General features: G+C 42.3%; 1 protein-coding gene across 2 annotated transcripts in view; it reads left to right on the forward strand.

Moving 5' to 3' along the window:
* The window catches only part of LOC126469985 (mucin-6-like), a 283,915-nt gene that overhangs the window by 187,067 nt on the left and 76,551 nt on the right, over positions 1-20,297 (forward strand). For both annotated transcript variants that reach the window (XM_050097429.1, XM_050097430.1), the window contains exon 3: positions 9,871-10,081. In XM_050097429.1, coding sequence (XP_049953386.1) covers positions 9,871-10,081 — 211 coding nt within the window. The remainder of the gene's footprint in view (positions 1-9,870; positions 10,082-20,297) is intronic.

Genomic DNA, 20,297 nt, shown 5'->3' on the forward strand with positions numbered 1-20,297 from the left:
AGTCCCATAGTGCTCAGAGCCATTTGAATTTTTTTTTTATCTTCATCAAACCCAGAAAGTCTTCCTGTGTGTGGAGTCACTAATGTCAAAATGATCCTCCTTAAAAGGAGAAAAGCATTTTCTTTCCGCTCTCTGTCCAATGGAATTAACCCCGTACACGGTTGAAATGTTTGTGGTTGCCTACGCTGCTGTCACCCCTCTATTGAACCCAAACAGAGTAATATATCGGAAATGTTCTGATTTCTCCATTTTCCAGCGTCCACAGCTCCATTCAGCATCTCCAGATGACAAAAATGACAATATGTAAACCAGACAACAATAATGACCTACAAATAAAAAATGACAACCGGTGAATAAATCCACAGCAAACGGAATACCAATACGCAAAACAAAAACGCTACGAATTTAGACAAAAACCTAATATGTGGCGTGTGCGTGCGTGCGTGCGTGCGTGCGTGCGTGTGTGTGTGTGTGTGTGTGTGTGTGTGTCCATTACTACTGATTAAAAGCTTGTAGATTTCGTACAAAGCATATGTTTATTAGATTTTAATGTAAAAAGCTGTAGAACTTTCCAAATGCATAAGCTGTAAATTCTGCGGTTTGTGTGTGAAATCTTATGGGACTTAACTGCTAACGTCATCAGTCCCTAAGCTTACACACTACTTAACCTAAATTATCCTAAGGACAAACACACACACCCATGCCCGAGGGAGGACTCGAATCTCCGCCGGGACCAGCGGCACAGCCCATGACTGCAGCGCCTGAGACCGCTCGGCTAATCCCGCGCGGCTTCTGCGGTTTAAAACACTCAGCTGAAGACGGCTGAACGGTTGCCAGCCGAAATATCGTGGCAAGATATCATTCGACTATAGATCCGAAACCTCGTGGAGAGCTGCATAACGTGCGAACAGTCTGGGGTTACTACTAGGGCGCGCTGACAAGTAATGACACCGAATTTTTTAAGTGAAAATTTTTAAAGCTTTTAAATAAAACAAACATTATACATCTTTCTTCTTCACATTTACACATTTATTTCCCAGAATAGGCGCTCTAGCGAACAGACCAACGAGAGACCAGTTTGTTGATACCGTCACTGAAGAATGTTTGACTTCGTTGGAGCCATAATCTCACATCTGTTTCCACCGCTTCAGTGCTGTAAAAGTGGAGTCCTCGAAGGTGTTTTTTAAGTTCTGGAAACAGACTGAAATCTAAACGCGCAAAGTCGGAATTGTATGGAGGATGATCAATGACAGTGAATCCAAGGCGTCAGATTGTCGCAGATGTCGCAGCGCGCGTGTCTGGTCAGGCATTGTCGTGCTGGAGCAGAGGGTGCTACGTGTGTGGACGAACTCTCCGGATTCGGAACTCAATTACAGTACGCTGTTTCTCACGCACCAACATAGTTACGTCACACACTATCATGTTACACGTTACAGTTCAAAGCCTTCTAGAGGCAGAGGACTGAAAATATGTAGACATGAGAATAACGATGTCTGTTTCTCACGCGCCGACATAGTTACGTCACACACTATGATGTTACACGCTACAGTTCAGAGCCCTCTAGCGGCAGAGGACTGAAAATATGTAGACATGAGAATAAAGATGTAGAATGTTAAATACGTTAGTTTTATTTAAAAAGCTTTAAGAATTTCACATTAAAAATTCTGAGGCAATACTTTTCAACACACCCTCGTATTAATATTGTCTGCAAGGTCATTAATATACAACATGAATAGCGAGGATCCCATTACACCTCCCTGGGGCACATTTGATATTACTTCTACATATGTCGAAAACTCTCCATCCAAGATAACATGCTGTGTTCTCCCTAACAAAAAATCCTCAATCCAGTTGCAAACTTTTCTTGATACCCTGTATGGCCATACTTTTGATAGTGGACGTAGATGTGGTACTGAGTCAAATGCCTTTAGTAAATCGAGAAATACTGTATCTACCTGACTGCATTGATCCATGGCTTCAGGACGTAATGTGAAAAAAGTGCGAGTAGGGTTTCACATGATCGATGTTCTCGGAATCCATGGCGCTTGGAATTCTGTTCGAGATACCTCATTACGCTGGAACTCAGACTAGGTTTCGTCCCTAATGACGTTGATGTCGAAGGGAGGTTAAACTCTAATCTTTCTTCCTCTGTTTTCTTCTCAGAATATGTTGTAAGATTCTACAACAAATGGATGTGAAGAATATTGAACGGTAGTATTATGGATCTCTTCTGCCACCCTTCTTTTAGACGGGTATGAGCTGTGATTTCTTCCATATCATTCAGTACGGTATTTTGTTCGAAGGATCTACAGTAGCTTGCGGTTAAAAGAGGGGCTTACTCAACCGCAAATTCTGTACAGAAATTGACAACGGATCCACCGAGTCCTGGAGCGTTGTTCAGTTTTAGCGATTTCAGTTGTTTTTCGACACCACTGACAGCAATATCTATAGGATTTCCCAGGTAGAATAGTCAGGATTCAGGAATATGGCAGGAACGATCAGTCGAAGCAAAAAGACTGGTAAACAAGGGCTTTGAAATGCATACATCAAGCGCTATGGGCACTTCATCTTCGCTACACGTCTTCTCTACTGCGTCCTCTTGGGACCTGTCTATCACTCATTTCTGCAGTGGTGCCGTTTTGGCAATATACCTGGATTTTCCATTGTAAAGGAATATTTGAATACGGAATTCAGCGTTTCTGCTATTGCTTTGTTACCGTCAGTTTCAGTCACTGTATAGTCCACGAGTGTGCTGACAAAAACTTCGATACCACTAGCAGCCTTTACATTCAGTGTGTCCAGCAAAGGAGTCCTGGTTTCAGAATTAAATATCTCGTGAAGATCGATAGATAAGTGCAACAAAAGGTATGTTTATTGCGCAGCCAGTAAGAAGTTTACACGAAATAGTTCGAAAATCTGCTAACAGATGGCGCTGTTCACTGTACAGCTCGTAACTTATCAGCGTGCATAATTCAACTCGTCCTTTCAAAACAGTTCCACATCACAATCTTTTCGAAATGTCCACCACTCGCAGTATGGAGGTGTCTCAGCGGAAATGAATTCAGATGCCACACAATCGGCGATTGAAGCTCGTCCAGCATGTCGGAATGGTGCCGGTAGATAGTGTTTTTCAATGTGCCACTCAAACTGTTGTCACAAGGAGTCAGTTCTGTCGAATATGGCCGACAAACTCTACTTTTACCAATTGATTTTTGGATGATTGAAGGCTCTTCAGACGATGACAATAGCGAACTTACGTACTAGTGAACTTAGGTATTCTCTAAAGCTTTCAGTTACATATGGTGGTCGATAAAAGAATCAAATTATAAGTTTCTGCCCACTCTTGATTCTGAGTCTTTTCCGAACAACTTCGTATGCAGCTTCAATTTCTGTGTTGATGGATTTGAGTTCCTTGACTACTGTGACAAATACATTACCTCCATTTACCATTACCCATCCTTTCAATATACGCTTCAGTTTTCACCAAAAATCTCACTGCTGTCAATTCTGAGCTTCCTGTACCTAGTTGTATGTGAGCGCCACTGCTTTTTAGGAGTGTTTGATCAGTTTTGGGGACAATGCTGCAAATAGTGAGCTTCGTTCAAACTCCCAGGCTAGTCTTCTTAACTTTCTCTGCAAATAATGGGATTCATCCAAGTTCCACCTTGGAGCTCAGACAAAAGGCATCGTTTGTTCCAACATGCGCTACAAACTGGAGTCGGCTGTACCCTGTTCTCACACTGACTGCCGGAATAGCCTCAAACATGTTGAATAAGGCATCCAGGCATACACGCTGAGCGCCCGTTTTGTTTCTTGCCATGCCTTGGTGCCGTTTCCCTAAGGGGTACGATATTCTCCATACGTTTGAGATGCTGACGGTTAATAGACCCTCACCATCTTACATTTGCCTCCTCTTAACACAGGACACAGTAGGTTTACCATTTATCCCACAAATCTAATGTCTTTTGCTACACTAAGCGTGCCACCAATGAAGGAATAGTAGATGTCAGCACGCACAGACCTTTGTACTATGCAGAGTTTTAAGGGACTCCTTGGGAACGCTTCGTTTGGCCATCACGTTCGCAGTGCTGGAGACAGGACCAGTTTGAGAACGGTTTTGCACACAAGCGACATATTATTTGGCGCTCCCTACACCCCCCCCCCCCCCCCCCCCCCCCGCGCTCCCTCTCTCCTTCATACGTTTGACGTTCTCCTTCATACGTTTGACGTTTGGCCCCTCTGTTCTGCCGCCGTTCTCAGACATTGTTTAGCCTTGGGCTCTTTATAAAAAATTGAAAATATATCTAAATCCAGTTTTGTGGAAGTTGACGCCGGCTGCGGTGACCGAGGGGTTCTAGGCGCTTCAGTCCGGAACCGCGCGACTGCTACGACAGCAGGTTCGAATCCTGCCTCGGGCATGGATGTATGTGATATCCTTAGGTTAGTTAGGTTTAAGTAGTTCTAAGTTCTAGGGGACTGATGACCTCAGATGTTGAGTCCCATAGTGCTCAGAGCCATTTGAATCATTTTTGGAAGTTGATCGTTTTTCTTTTAAAATAATTTCTACATAGACATTTTTTGTAATATAAATAAAGTTCTAAATGTTATTCCACTGCTAAATGCTGTAAGAGGAAATAACTCATTTCCATTTAAAGCAATTTCTGAAATCTTTGAAATCTTTATTGGAAGCACAAACAACTAGACATATTCTATTGTTGTTGCTTCAATAGAACGTGCCATCTATTAAAATGAGAGGAAAGACTGAAATATAAAATTTCTGTCATTCTTCATCTTAATAATGGTTCTTTTTCATTGTATAACTTAAAAGTTAATTTGCGTTTCATCGAGAAAAGTGGGACAAAAACATAAAAAATAGCATTTAATTTTATATTGACGTGTAAACCTAGGACACTAACTGTGTAAGCTGCCTATTACAGTACATGTGAAGAAAACTCACCAGTAAGTAGCTAAATTTTAGAAAATTTGCCCCAAAGGTAGTTAAAAATTGATAAATATGGTCAAAATTTTTATGTATGCTACTGAAGTATGTTTGTGATACAAACGAGATAAATTCTATTAATAAAGTCGTGCATTATTCTTAGAATTATTCGGTATATACAGGAAATTTTTCCCTTTGCTAGAGACATTATATTGATATTTTTCTAGCCTTTTACGTAGCAATTTTTTTAAAACAAAATCTTAACGTACTGACTTCGAACGTGTCGATTTTAATAGTTAAAGCTGACAGTCCACACAATCATCTTTGACGAAGTATTGGCCCACAGTGTGACTTTATGAACTACAGTTTTGAAAAGCTCCTTTCACCCAGCCTCATAAATTAGATGAAAACGTAAGCGAAAAGTTTACATTTCGAATACATTTACACTAACTATGAGAACATTTGATACTGAAGTCAGTGGCGCCTTGTGACCACACATTAGCAGTTATCTCGAAAATGGCTCATTTACACAGCTTTGTTACTGGAAAGTTTCTGCTTCTACGGGGGATTTTTTTTTCAAGGTCTTATCGGCTCCAAAATTAAAACCACAGTGAAAATCCGATGAAGCTTTGTGCAGACGTGTTTGGCAGTATTTCTACTACGCCCGTCGGTCGCGTCACGTCGCACTTTTCATTTCTGAACGTAACTGTCACGCAGGATTACAAAGTGCGGAAACGGTGCAGGAACTTTGAAGCAGGTTGTACAAACATTCATGATGTAAGCTGTCAGGGGAGGTAACGAGTGTCAACCAAGGAGCTTTTTCAGCGAGTGAATCCGGCGATCCGAGAAAATCGTCTGCAAAGGGCAATTCAGAGCAAGTGAAGAGCAATGTTGTCATCAGACATTCTACTTCAGCATGACACTGCTCAGCCGCAACCTGCAGCATCAACAGAAACGCTGCCTCAACGTTTTCGAAGAGAAGTGTTCGATCACCCACCATACAGCCCGGACTCGGCTTCCTCCGATTTTCGTCTTTTTGCACACATGAACCGCTGATTATGGGGACAGCATTTTGGCAAGACAATGAGCTGCATACCGGCGTAGAACGGAAAGCACAAGTGGCTGCCTTCTACCATATGGCTATTGCAATGTTAGTGAAACGTTGCGACCATAAGGGGCAGTCAAATGAAAACCGAACACCCGCCACAACGGCACTATGGAATGATTCCTTTCAAAAGCAATTACCACACGCATTAAGGCATATATCCCACTAGGAGAAACACAGTCGACCGCTGACGGATCCACAACCGCACCCGCTCTTGCACTTCTTGTCTGAATGAAACCGACATCCACGTGTGTCTTTCTTCAGGTCGCCAAAGATGTCAAAACACCCGATGAAACATCCGTGCTGTACGAAGGATGTTGCAGTGTTTGCCAACAAATTCGTTGAAGCGTATCCGATTGGCAGTGTTGGCGTGGGCGTTATCGTGCAACAATATGATTCTATCCAACGTCATTCCTGGGCGTTTTGATAGCATGGCATGCCGCAGTTCATGAAAAGTGTCTTCATAGCGCTGCACACTCGAGGAATTTCATGAGCAGAGAGACGCTTCAGTCGAAGAAGAAAATAATCATGATCCTACGCGGTGCCACCTCGAGCCCGAGGGCAAACGGCAAAACCAACAGTGGAAACATCCAACATCTGCTCCACCAAAGAAACCCACAGCTGTATACACAGGTTCTAGTAAGGTCTTCTTCGACTGCAGGGCACTCCGCTCGACGAGTTCGTAGGAGAGGAACCGTAATACAGGTCTGCGACATAAAAATTGTTTCAAACTTAGTAAGTGATTTTTATAGTGTTTACAACGCTGATTTCGGGAAAAATTGTGAAAAAATTCCATCACTTGTCTAGTTTTAGCTTTTTTCGATATTTCAGCATTCTAGTGAGTTTGAATTTTGGTTTTTAGGCTCTCCATAAACTGTTATTTAGCCGTTTTTATACTAGATATACGAAAAATGAAGACTAATTAGGAGAAACCAGCAGTATTTTCATGTCAGTGCCTGTCTGTCGCGCTGCCCCTTTCCCCGCCATCACCAAGCAGTGGGCTCCTGCTATTGTCCTTCAGTCCACAGTACCTCTTCACTCTGTGCTGTTCACGTGTTGTTGTTACTAGTGCTTTAAAGTAGTGGCTATTTTTTGTGTTGTGAAGTTGTTTTATGGACGGTGGCTACCAGAGGATGTATAAACTCGCCAGATTGCTTCTGCTACATTTGTGGTAACTATACCGTTAAAAAGTAACAAAGAAACATTTCCGATTTTGTTGAATAGGTATATTTCGCCGATTTTGGTATACAGTTAGGCGCTCAAGATAAGCTTTGGGCCCCACACAAAGTCTGTTCAGTGTGTGTTGAAGAACTGAGGCAATGGTTTCAACGTAAAAAGCAGTCCTTACGTTTTGGAATACCAATGGTTTGGAGGGAGCCCAAAAATCGTGGTGATGACTGCTATTTTTGTACTTGCAACGTACGAGGTTTCAATTTGAAAAACAAAAAGGATATTTCTTACCCTAACATTCAATCAGCCATTCGCCCTGTTCCTCATGGACCTGAAGTACCAATACCCTCCCCTCCAGATTCTTTGGATGATATAGATGATCACGAGCCTTTGGCTCAGAAAAGTTATAGTGAAGAAGACAGAGATTGCTACGATCCTGGCACAACCGATCCCATTCCATTCTCAAAATCTGAACTGAACGATTTAGACAGAGACCTAGGCCTTTCTGAAGAACAGGCAAAGGTTTTAGGATTTAGATTGAAAGATAAACGAAACTTGGCTCCGGGTGCATCCTTTTCTTGGTATCGATCGAGGGAAAAGGATTTGTATTTTTCTTCTCTCAAGAAGGTGACTTGATGTTTTGTAGTGATGTTCCTGGACTTATGGTACGTTTCAAAATAGAATATGCTCCTGATGAGTGCAGACTTTTTATTAATTCTTCAAAAAGAAGCCTTAAAGCAGCACTTCTACACAATGGCAATAAGTATGCTTCGATACCAGTTGGACACTAGATTCACTTAAAAGAATGTTACGAAAACCTTGAACTAGTTTTAAGCAAACTCTGCTATTCAGACCACAAATGGACACTATGTGGTGATTTAAAAGTGATTTCAATGCTGTTTGATCAACAAAGTGGCTATACAAAGTTCCCTTGCTTTCTCTGTGAATGGGACAGTAGAGACAGAAAGCAACACTACATAAGAAGTGCCCTTGAGAAAAATCTTACAGGTAGGGGTTAAAAATGTTGAGAGAAAAAGCTTTGTGGATCCCAAAAAGGCGTTACTTCCACCACTTCACATTAAGTTGGGGCTGATGAAACAATTTGTTAAGGCATTGCCAAAAGAAGGGGAGTGTTTCAGACATCTTTGTGGACAGTTTCCTGGTTTATTCGAGGCAAAGCTAAAGGAAGGAATCTTTGTCGGACCAGACATTAGAAAACTAATGACAGATCCCAACTTTGTGGACAAAAGGGAAACAAAAGAAAAGGCAACATGGACATCTTTTAAATTAGTTGTTACCGGTTTCCTAGGAAACATAAGAGACCCAAACTACAAGACAATCGTCGCAGACGTGTTCGACAACTTTAAGAAGCTAGGCTGTAACATGAGCATTAAAGATCATTTTCTCCACTCACATCTTGACTACTTCCCTGCAAACCATGGTGATGTAAGTGAAGAACCGATAGAAAGAATTCACCAAGACATCAAAGAAATGGAAAGAAAATATCAAGGAAGATGGAACGTCAACATGATAGTGTGCTACTGCAGGATGATAAAAAGAGATTATCATCAACGAGTCCACAGCCGGAAAAGCAATAAAAGAAGCTTCGACAGAAAGCGAAAGCGTTATTATAAGGACTTATGAACTTAAAGAGAAATGGAAGTGCTCTGGAAATGTAGTTTAGAAAATGACTTATAAATAAAAAAACGTTGGAAAAATATGATAAATTGCTTAAATTTTGTTATTATACCCAAAAATATTCCCTTTTTTGTGAGAAAACCTGACGTGATAGAAAAAATGGATTATATTTTTGAAACCAGCGCTGAAATTACATACAAGTCAGTTATCAAATTTCAAACAACTTTCAAAAAATATTTTTTTGCAGACCTTTGTAATCAGTGCGCAGCACTATGAAGATACGTTGCAGAAACTGCGACGCCCCATAAAGTCAAAACGTCCAGGAATGCTGTCTGACAGAATCATCCAGTCACACGATAACCCCCATCCCCACACAGCCAGTCGGATGAAAGCAACGCTTCAGCGATTTGGTTGGGAAACACCACAACATCTTTCGAATCTTCCATCCTGTAATTTTCGCATCTTTGGCGACCTGAAAAAAGACATGCGTGGACGTCGGTTTCAGTCGCACGAGGAAGTGCAAGGGTGGGAGCAGCCGCGGATACGTCAGAGGCCGACCGCGTTCTACGAAACAGCAATTGGTCGTCTCGTCCCCCCAGTGGGATAATTGTTTTAATGCATGTGGCGATTACTTGTGCATGGAACTATTCCATTGTCCTGTTGTGGCAGATGTTCGGATTTCATTTCACTGCTTCTCAAATGTAGAGAAGTAGCTGGAAGATTTACCTACATGTAGCAAATAAAACATTTTTGATTCTCACTGTTGTTTCGCAACCGATCAGACCTCGAAAAAAAGTAGCCCTTGTATTATAGTGTACTTCCACTCGGGTCATTTTTCGCTTCTAATTATGACACTCATTGTATACAAATTCAACATTTGGGCGCCCCTCTCAGCTTGGCATCCCAAGCAACCGCTTATGTCGCTTGGGACTTACACTGCCCCTGATTGGAACCATCCTATATCCTTACTCACGGGGGTGTAGCTTGCTGTCTCTCTCACGATCTCGTTGTGTTGCAGGTGCAGGTGGGCGGAGCGCCGACGGCGCCTCTGGTGGCGCGCCCGGGCCGGCCTACCAGAATCAACAACCGCGGGCCGCCGCGCATCACAGACGTGCCGCTGCCGCCGCCGCCCCCGCCTCCCGCCATGATGCCGCCTCCGCCACCGCCTTCGCCACCCACCAGAGGACAACACCCTTACCCTTTCCACCGGCCACACCTCTCCCATCAAGGTAAAAACCCTACCTTTTCCTGCAGGTCAACTATGTTCCACCAATCCAGGGTTGCCAAGTATTCCGATTTAGGCGGGATTGTCCCGAATTTCCCGTTTAAAACCCGGTTCCTTGTTAAATCCTCTCGGGATAGGTAAAAATCCCGATCACACAAAAATGGACAATATTTCATATAACATTATGATCTGCACTCTAAATATTTATTATGTGCTTAAAATCGACGAGCAGGCTTGTAAAAGTTACTGAAAACTAGGCAAGCCTGACTCAGTGACTGTTGGTTTCGAGTACCGAGTCAGAAGTCGATGATAGTGCTCAGTCAATTCCCTGCAAGAAGAACTAGGTTGTGTTGTGCAGTTTCCTTCGTGGAACATTTCAACAAATATGAATACGTCATCAGAGAGCGAAACTACAGAAGTTCCGGTGCCGAAAAACAAACAAAAGTCGAAAACTAAGCTCGAGAGTGAATGGTGTTAAGTTCACTCGTAGCTTCGAAAACGTTGAGATGATCATGATGCTCACGGTACTGTGTGCCGCTCGTATTTCATTGTTTCTCACGGCGGAAAAAGTTACTTTAAAATATACGCAGACACTGCAGCACACAGAACTATACCAAAGCTGTCCTCGAAAACGCAGATGAAAGATTTCATTTTTTAGGTATGTATTTTGCCTAGGTTTCGTAAGAATCCAGATTTTGTTTAGAAAAAACCTGCCAACCTTGCACCAATCTCAACTCTTAACACGTACAAAACTGTTTCTGAACATAGCTACGTCATGAAGGAGTCGTCAGAATCCAATAAAACAAAGACCTTGTAAGATCCGTGGTAACAGTGAGACGCGATTACATTTACATAGCAATAAAACAGTATTAAGAGCGCTCGAAACCAATACTGTACTTGTGCCATGCGACTACGCAATGCAGTTAGAGCCCCTACTACGCATCGTAGAATCGCTGCTGGAAGTATGCACACGACGGGAATGCAGTAACCTATTAGACGAGCCATTCAAAAACATTTTTGTGACTGCAGTCATATCAAAATTTTAACTGACTGACTTAATAAGATCTGAGCGACGTAAGGACACCACTAAATAAAGTAATGTAACATAGTATACGACGCGTCTTCCAAAACTAGGTCCGGTGACCATTATTTAAGTTATGGCGGGAATGGAGGAAGTTTCGTGTATGCAGCGCTATCTACCGTCGCTTTAGAAAACTACTGCAGGGTTGATTTGATTGAGTAGTCGTTTGCCAGTCGATAAGAGCGGCTCGTAATGGCCGAGACAATCGTAGATCCCGCCAGTTGTGAATTACGCGGTGTGATTAGATTTTTACTGGCAAAAGGATATTCAGCCGCTGAAGTCCATCGTGAGTTATGACTAGTGTATGGACCTGAAATAATGAGTGACAAACAAGTTCGAAACTGGTGTAGAGAATTTCAAAATGGCCGCACAGTAGTTCACGATGAACAGCAAAGTGGCAGACCCAGCATTCGGACCGACGACATCGTTGATCAAGTGAACCAAACTTCGAAGTGATTGGCGATTGACGATTAGTGGTCTGGCTAATGAATTCCAAAATATTGCTCGAACCTCAGTTTACAGGATTGTCGCTGAACAGCTTGGAGATATACGAGGTGGATTCCAAAAATACTCACTGATCAGCACAAAGGGCAAAAAATGTGTAGTGCACGACAGTTTTCGAGAGCTATAGGTATGATGGTGATGATTTGTTTTCCCATATAGCTATGTGAGATGAGATGAGGATATCGTACATCAATGCAGAATCGAAATAACAGTCAGTGCAGTCACGCCATTCAAGTTCACCCACACCAAAGACGTTTAAGCAGTATCCGTTCTCGAATCGAAAAATGATGTCTAACGTTTTTTGGGACGAAAAGGGCGTACTTCTTATTGATTTCATGGACCGTTGGTCAGCAGCTGCAGCTGACGTGTACTGTAAAACGCTAACCAAACAGAGACGTCCGATCCAAAATCGACGTCGCAGGAAACTACCGTCTGGTATCATCCTCGTTCACTACAACACGCGTCCTTACACTGTTGCCAAAACCAAGGATAAGTTTCACGATTTTCATTGGGAACTTTTTGAGCACTTTCTATACAGTGTCGACCTTGCACCAAGCGACTATTTCCTCTTCTTGCATTTTAAAAAGTGGCTACGTGGAGAACAATTTCAAAACGACGATGACCTCAAGATTGACGCTACCATCTGGTTCAATTCCCAGGCCGCAGACTTCTCCGCAGAGAGGTTAAAGAATCCGGTTCAGCGTTACAGAAAGTGTATAAATGTGGACGACGATTATTTGGAAAAGTAAAGTAGATATGAAGTAAATTATTACTGTCAAGAAAAACCTTTTCTCGTGAGCCTATTTTTTAATGATCAAATGGACCTTAGTTTTGAAATGCGCCTCGTTTTAACAACTCGGTGGAAATGAATGAAAGTGCGGTAGCGTTTTTCCAAAAGTCTCCCTGGCGTCACGTGGCGTGAGGTCAGCGGTCTATAGCGACAAATGTGGCAGGCCCCTCACACGAGGCCGCTAAAGGAACGGGAGAAGACATTATGTATCAATGAGTGAGCAGTTACGGTGCACTGTACTGGTGTTCTTTATTACAACATGTCCCAGAGACAACATTTGAATCATTTGACACGAAGAAGAACTGACAGGGAATTTAGAAGAAGGCTGAAGTGTGAGGAGTGTAGCCCAGGGGTTCGGTGTTGCTCACACTGTTGTTGTATATGCATGGGGAGCGTTTCGAATTACAGGCATTGCTATCTGAAGGAGAAGAGGTGGTCGACCATGGTCAACTACAGCAACAGGTAAGAAGGGACTCAATCAAACAGCGGATGCAGTTGCAACTACATGTAACAGGAATGTAAGTCATGCAATGTCACGTTCCATATTGGCACGACGACTGCATGGGGATGGTCTCTTTGCCAGACATCTAGTACCTAGTATTCTATTGATACTGGTGCGTCGGCGGCACAATTTGCAGTGGTTCCAAGAGTGTAGTGACTGGACCAACAAGTAGTCGGATCGCGTGCTCTTCTTGAATGACAACAAATTCAGTTTGATTAGTGGTTTGGAATGTAAGCTCATATGGCGAGGAGTGGAAACATGTAATGCACACAGGAACATTATCCAATATGGTCGTTTCGGTGACCCAGATGTTACGATCCAGGGAGGCAAAATGTTACATGGCCGTAATGACCACCAAATCTTAGAACACGATACACTCATCGGTCATCGTTATTGTTTTTTCAGTGATGCATTCGGCCCTGGCTTCATTTTTTACTAATGGCAATGCTCGACCGCATCGAACAGCGCAGGCAAATGAGCTACTGTCTTTAAATAAAAGTATCATTTCTGTTCATCTCATCATTTTTTTTCAGTTGTACAGGGTGTTACAAAAAGGTACGGCCAAACTTGCAGGAAACATTCCTCACACACAAAGGAAGAAAATATGTTATGTGGACATGTGTCCGGAAACGCTTACTTTCCTTGTTAGAGCTCATTTTATCACTTCTCTTCAAATCACATTAATCATGGAATGGAAACACACAGCAACAGAACGTACCAGCGTGACTTCAAACACTTTGTTACAGGAAATGTTCAAAATGTCCTCCGTTAGCGAGGATACATGCATCCACCCTCCGTCGCATGGAATCCCTGATGCGCTGATGCAGCCCTGGACAATGGCGTATTGTATCACAGCCGTCCACAATACGAGCACGAAGACTCTCTACATTTGGTATCGGGGTTGCGTAGACAAGAGCTTTCAAATGCCCCCATAAATGATAAGTCAAGAGGGTTGACGTCAGGAGAGCGTGGAGGCCATGGAATTGGTCCGCCTCTACCAATCCATCGGTCACCGAATCTGTTGTTGAGAAGCGTACGAACATTTCGACTGAAATGTGCAGGAGCTCCATCGTGCATGAACCACATGTTGTGTCGTACTTGTAAAGGCACATGTTCTAGCAGCACAGGTAGAGTATCCCGTATGAAATCATGATAACGTACTGCTTTGAGCGTAGGTGGAAGAACATGGGGCCCAATCAAAACATCACCAACAATGCCTGCCCAAACGTTCACAGACAATCTGTGTTGATGACGTGATTGCACAATTGCGTGCGGATTCTCGTCAGCCCACACATGTTGATTGTGAAAATGTACAATTTGATCACGTTGGAATGAAGCCTCATCCGTAAGGAGAACATTTGCACTGAAATGAGGATTGACACATTGTTGGATGAACCATTCGCAGAAGTGTACCCGTGGAGGCCAATCAGCTGCTGATAGTGCCTGCACACGCTGTACATGGTACGGAAACAACTGGTTCTCCCGTAGCATTCTCCATACAGTGACGTGGTCAACGTTACTTTGTACAGAAGCAACTTTTCTGACGCCGACATTAGGGTTATCGTCAACTGCACGAAGAATTGCCTCGTCCATTGCAGGTGTCCTCGTTGTTCTAGATCTTCCCCAGACGCGAGTCATAGGCAGGAATGTTCCGTGCTCCCGAAGACGCCGATCAATTGCTTCGAACGTCTTCCTGTCGGGACACCTTCGTTCTGGAAATCTGTCTCGATACAAACGTACCGAGCCACGCCTATTGCCCCGTGCTAATCCATGCATCAAATAGGCATCTGCCAACTTCGCATTTGTAAACATTGCACTGACTACAAAACCACGTTCGTGATGAACACTAACCTGTTGATGCTACGTACTGATGTGCTTGATGCTAGTACTGTAGAGCAATGAGTCGCATGTCAACACAAGCACCGAAGTCAACATTACTTTCCTTCAACTGGGCCAACTGGCGGTGAATCGAGGAAGTACAGTACATACTGACGAAACTAAAATGAGCTCTAACATGGAAAGTAAGCGTTTCCGGACACATGTCCACATAACATCTTTTCTTTATTTGTGTGTGAGGAATGCTTCCTGAAAGTTTGGTCGTACCTTTTTGTAACACCCTGTATATACTGTAGCAGTTATTTTTATATGAGGCTATCAGCGCTATAGTGACCTAACCCACAGCACACTGGTTTGTGGGAATGGCCACTGGAAGATATTGACGTTTGCAGAAATGATGTGTAAGGCAGTTATTGCGGCGTATAACAATGATTGTCGTGTACATAACGTGGTATGGTGCCCGGTAATCAGCTATGTGTGGAGTTAACCGTAATAGTGTTTTCTGGTCGTTTTTGTGTTGGTTAGGCCACTATTGTTTTGGTGCAATTGGCCGTAATACACGAAATATGTGGGATAGGCCGTTATTGCTTCACACCCTGTAGTCAAACATTGGAAACGATACACATGAGGCGTTAATTGTTATTATCCGTATCATCATTTACAGGGATGGTGTTGCTACACGGCTGTGCAGATGTATTCTAATTACGGTAGTAACCATGGTACACCAGGGGTACGAATTGCAGCAAGGTCATTAAATCGGTCTTTTTCAAGGCGCTAATAGTGTTTCCATTGGGATATAGGAAGCCCAAAGTCTCAATTACTTTCGACCCTCGTTTAGCAAAACCGAAGTCGGCAAATGGGATATCTGGCTCATAGGAATAGGCCTACTTATAAAACATGATATGGGGAGAGGATGCTTTATACTGAAGCCACTGAATATTGAACCATTGCACCCTGATATTTTGTGTCGATACTTTACGGTTACGTATGTTTCTCTCTAAACATACTGTGGACATGAAATCATTCCTTGTCATCAGTATAGCGGTGAAAGGTTGTTGTTTTCATGTAGTGATAATGACGTTCATCCCGTTAGAGGGCGTGTACATGTTCGGGTGAAATTTCCTGTTCTTCGCGATGATACCAAAGTCCTGGTCACATGGTAGGTATGAATGCCCACTGACTAGGAATTTATGGTGGATTACTTCTGGTGAGAAGTCTGCATGCAGAACCGAGAATTGACACAGTAAGGCCATTTTTATATTCCGATTTTGCCCGCCACATTGATCTGAATATACAGCGTAATCAGACCCTTTGTTTGGACATTATGTTTAATGTAATGTATGAGACACGATCCAATTTCTTGCGGTCCTCAGGATGCTTTGCCCTCACTCAATACATACATGGTAGCTTTCTTGGTACATAGGTCGTGTATTCCAAGGCAGTATGTCCACAATTGCCACTTGCAGTAACAGATACCTGTCATAAGTACGGGTGTCGGTAAAGTCCTCATAAAATCGAAGACAATCATGGTTGTACTATTGTCCTGATGCTTCTGTTCCGCACGGTCTCGGCCTTTCATTGATGTAACTCTCTTTGATGTTCCCATTTACCCTTCTCTTCCACAATGTTGGCTGCAGCATGTTTGATGTTATAGAGGTTACATTTACAGCAGGAATCACGTATGAGTCCAACAAGGGAACATACCACCAGCCTGCAATCTGAAACTGAATCCAAATTAATTGAATTAATTAAGTGGACTTCAAAACTGTAAACTTTGAAAAATGTTGGAATTAAATAGACTGACTGAACGGAGTCCTTCACCCATCTGAGAAAAACGTAGTTCATTATTTTGTATCACACGGATGGATTCTTGACCGTTGGTACTGTTCACTATATGTATCTTCAGTATTTTGAATGACACATTTATGGTAACTTATAGTTCCATAGCCTCCTGTGATCTTCTGTACAGGGTGGTTATAATTAAACTTTCACTACTTGAGAGAGATTCCATGAAAAATGAGTGATCATAGGACACTGAAACTTCATGCAAACATCTGTAAGGACATGCAGAAGTGAAATAACAAATAAACTTTTGAAAGAAACACATTGTACTTTCCACATGAAAGGGTAATATTTCTCAGTTGCGCACAGTGTTTACATTCCAGATTACAACCATTGTTTAGCGTGACTACCGTCTGCACCCATGACTGCCTGGAACCACACAAGAGATACCATTCCACAACTGTTCACAGCACTTTTCGAATGGTGGACCACGGAATGTTCAGCTGCCATGACGGAGCTCACCCGCTGCTTGAAGATCACACACTGCATCTAGCATTCTCAGCTATGGTGACAGCAACTTCTTCAACAATTTTTTTTACAACTGGCCATTGTCTTCTCCCAGAACAAATTTCCAAATCATCAATTAATGCAAACTTTTGAGACTATGATCATCCCCTCCATATTACTTTAATTCATTGCACCAGCACTATTGATGTTATTTTAATAACCACTCTCCTTGTCCAGACTCATGTTGACTCTCTGCAACTGTAATGCACACTGGTGCTTGTGTTTCAAATCTATATTGCCATACCGGTACCGACACCTATCAGCAAGTCATGATGCTAACACTACTAACAATGCAAATCTTGCAGTGCACAGTATGAACATCATTCCTATAAAGTTGGGTACCCATATGGTAAATAGTTTTCCATCTACACTGGCGCAAGAAGGGAAAGTTTAATTAAAACCTCCTTGTATTTCGTCACTTCCTCCTGTAAGTTCACTGAAATTTTCCATCATCAATCTTTTCCTTTGTTGTCCTCAATATTCCTTGTACAATTTGGCTTGTCATGTAGTGGGATGAAATGGTCCTTTGCACTATATAAGCATGAAAATAGTGATAAAGGCTATTCTCTAGACAGCCCTGTGCAGTCATCTGCACAGAGGATCATGAAAGGTTGGTGCATCTACATGAAGTTATACCAGCCATACAGAAACTTCCAGTACATTCCTTGATGTTTGTTACATCTTAATCTTTGTAAGCTAAATTAAGACAATTTCATAAAGATAACAGCTCTTCTTTGGTCTGCAGTTCAGTGTATATCTTGATATCTCCACTGTGAGAGCTCCCTCGTGCTGGTAACAGTGAGCACTAGAGAGGTGGCTGCTGTTCGTCTTGCATACATACAATGTACATCAAGCCTTCTTCATGTGTTACTTTATATCATCTTTCCGGTGCCAGCAACAAGGGCAGAATGTCAAGCCTATTTCTCTGTTTCACAGAATCTTCAGGTTGCCTAGCCTATAGTTAGAAACTGTTGTCAGTTTTTAAATGACATATAAACTAATATTTAGTCATATGGTCAGCTATCTCTTATTTTATATGCTGCCAAACCGACAACAATATTCTGCTGCTGTTTGTCCAATAATATGTAAATTTGCTCCAATGCAATCTTAGCGAGCATGAGCTCTAATACCTAAAAGCAAAATCTTCTGTCCTACTCTCAAAAATACAGTTATCTACTCTGCAGATACGCCAGTGCTTTGGATATAATAGTTCTGAACAACACTACCCTGGTAACAACAGACTAAACTTTTGTGCTGTTTCTAGATGTTTATCTGAGGTTTTGGTGTTTTTTTGTCATTCCTTTACTTAGGAATTTATTTAACAATAACTGATGAGAAGGAGAAGACACCTCTTCATGACATACATGCTGTAGGGTAATAATTTGTCCGTATCAATGAGAGTTACTTACGACAGCAGTGATAGTGAAATACACCTGAGATATTATGGAGGTGAATGCTATCACCCTGTGTGCATCTTCCATCCTAATACTACATTAGTGTAAAATGGAAAATATTCATATCTATCCCTAGTAATGTACACTTGTGCCACTCTAACCCACATCCCCCCCCTCCCCCCCCCCCCTTTCCCCCCCCCCCCCCCCCCACCACATTGAACAGATCAGCATATACGGTTAATATATCTACAAATTTTTCTCTCTCCTTGTTCCGTAAGTGTGTGATTTTTCCATTCATGCGGTGTCCAGGGTAGGTTTCCACTGCAGCAGCCTTTGTGTGATTATCTTCTCTTCATTCCATCCACTTACTCTGCATCCTAACTGTGTATCAGTGTGTTGGATTATCAGAACTAATAGGCTCTAAAATTTGAATCTCCTTATTTTACATAGGATACACTCCATTGTTCGAAATATTTCCTCTTGTACCATTCCTAGCAGTTCAGTGCCAACAGCAACCCACAGTATCTTTCCCATTCTCAGTGGAATTTTATCAGGAGAGTGGAACTTGGAGAGCCATTCATGTGATGTAGCCAGGTTTCCGAGGCCTTTGGAAATTCTTAATGGCAGTATTGTAATATCAGCTGTAGTGCCTAGATGGAGCTGCTGTCCAACCAGTGAAATGGTTGACTGTACCCTGATGTGGTACTAGAAGATCTCCTCTCATAATGGCATCACAACCTCTTCCCATACAACGAAGTATTTCCATCTGTACCTGAAACCTGCATGCCTCATGATATGCTTATCAAAACACTGTTTTGCATTTAATGAAGTGAAGTATCTATGGCATGTCATCAACCAGGAAGGAATTCGACCAGACCCTCAATTACTAGAAGTAGTACATGTAAATCTCGATTCCCTCTACCGATGACCAGAGAAAGAATTCATGGTTTACTTTGCAAAATCACTGATGCACGTGCTAAGGAAAGGCATTAAATCCCACTAGATGACAGAGGGCAAGAATGTAGTCACACAGTAGAAAGGTCTTCAGATGTTAACCAGACCCTCATGTACCTCGACTGTCAAAAGATATTCAACTTGTTACGTTTTCTTTTTCCTGGCCTCTGTCTACATCTACATGACTACTCTGCAGTTCACACTCAAATATCTGGTAGAGGGTTCATTGAACCACTTTCACTTTGTTTCACTACCACTCCACTCTCTAACAGAGCAGTGGAAAAATGAGAATGAAAAAATGAGAACTTAAATCTTTCTGTGCGTCTGATTTCTTTTATCTCATTACAGTGATTATTTCTCCTTGTGTAGGCGGGTGTCAACAAAATATTTTCAGATTTGGAAGGGAACAAAGGAGATTGAAATTTCATGAAGCGATCTTGCTGCAATGAAAAGTACCTTTGTTTTGATGATTGCCACCCAAACTCACATATAATATTGCTGACTCTCTCCCCCGTTTTCCGATAATACAAAACGAGCTGCCCTTTGTTGAACTTTTCCAATGTGCTCTGCCTTATCCTGTGTTATCATAAGGTTGGTATATTAACTTGGATTTGGCAGTGTTAGTAGTAAAGGGGGGATGGATGCCCTTTCTGTCGTCACCATTCATCCCGTCCACTTCCCTCCAGATGGAATTTTTGTACCCCATCTTCCTGCATCCAATACTATCTCATGTGAAAGTGTGAGAACATTTTAAGTATGTTTACAGATCTTGTACCTGAGATGTGACATGGATAATAGCTTGGTATTCAC

The sequence above is a fragment of the Schistocerca serialis genome, chromosome 3 (assembly GCF_023864345.2).
Source record: "Schistocerca serialis cubense isolate TAMUIC-IGC-003099 chromosome 3, iqSchSeri2.2, whole genome shotgun sequence".
NCBI classification, from domain to species: domain Eukaryota; kingdom Metazoa; phylum Arthropoda; class Insecta; order Orthoptera; family Acrididae; genus Schistocerca; species Schistocerca serialis.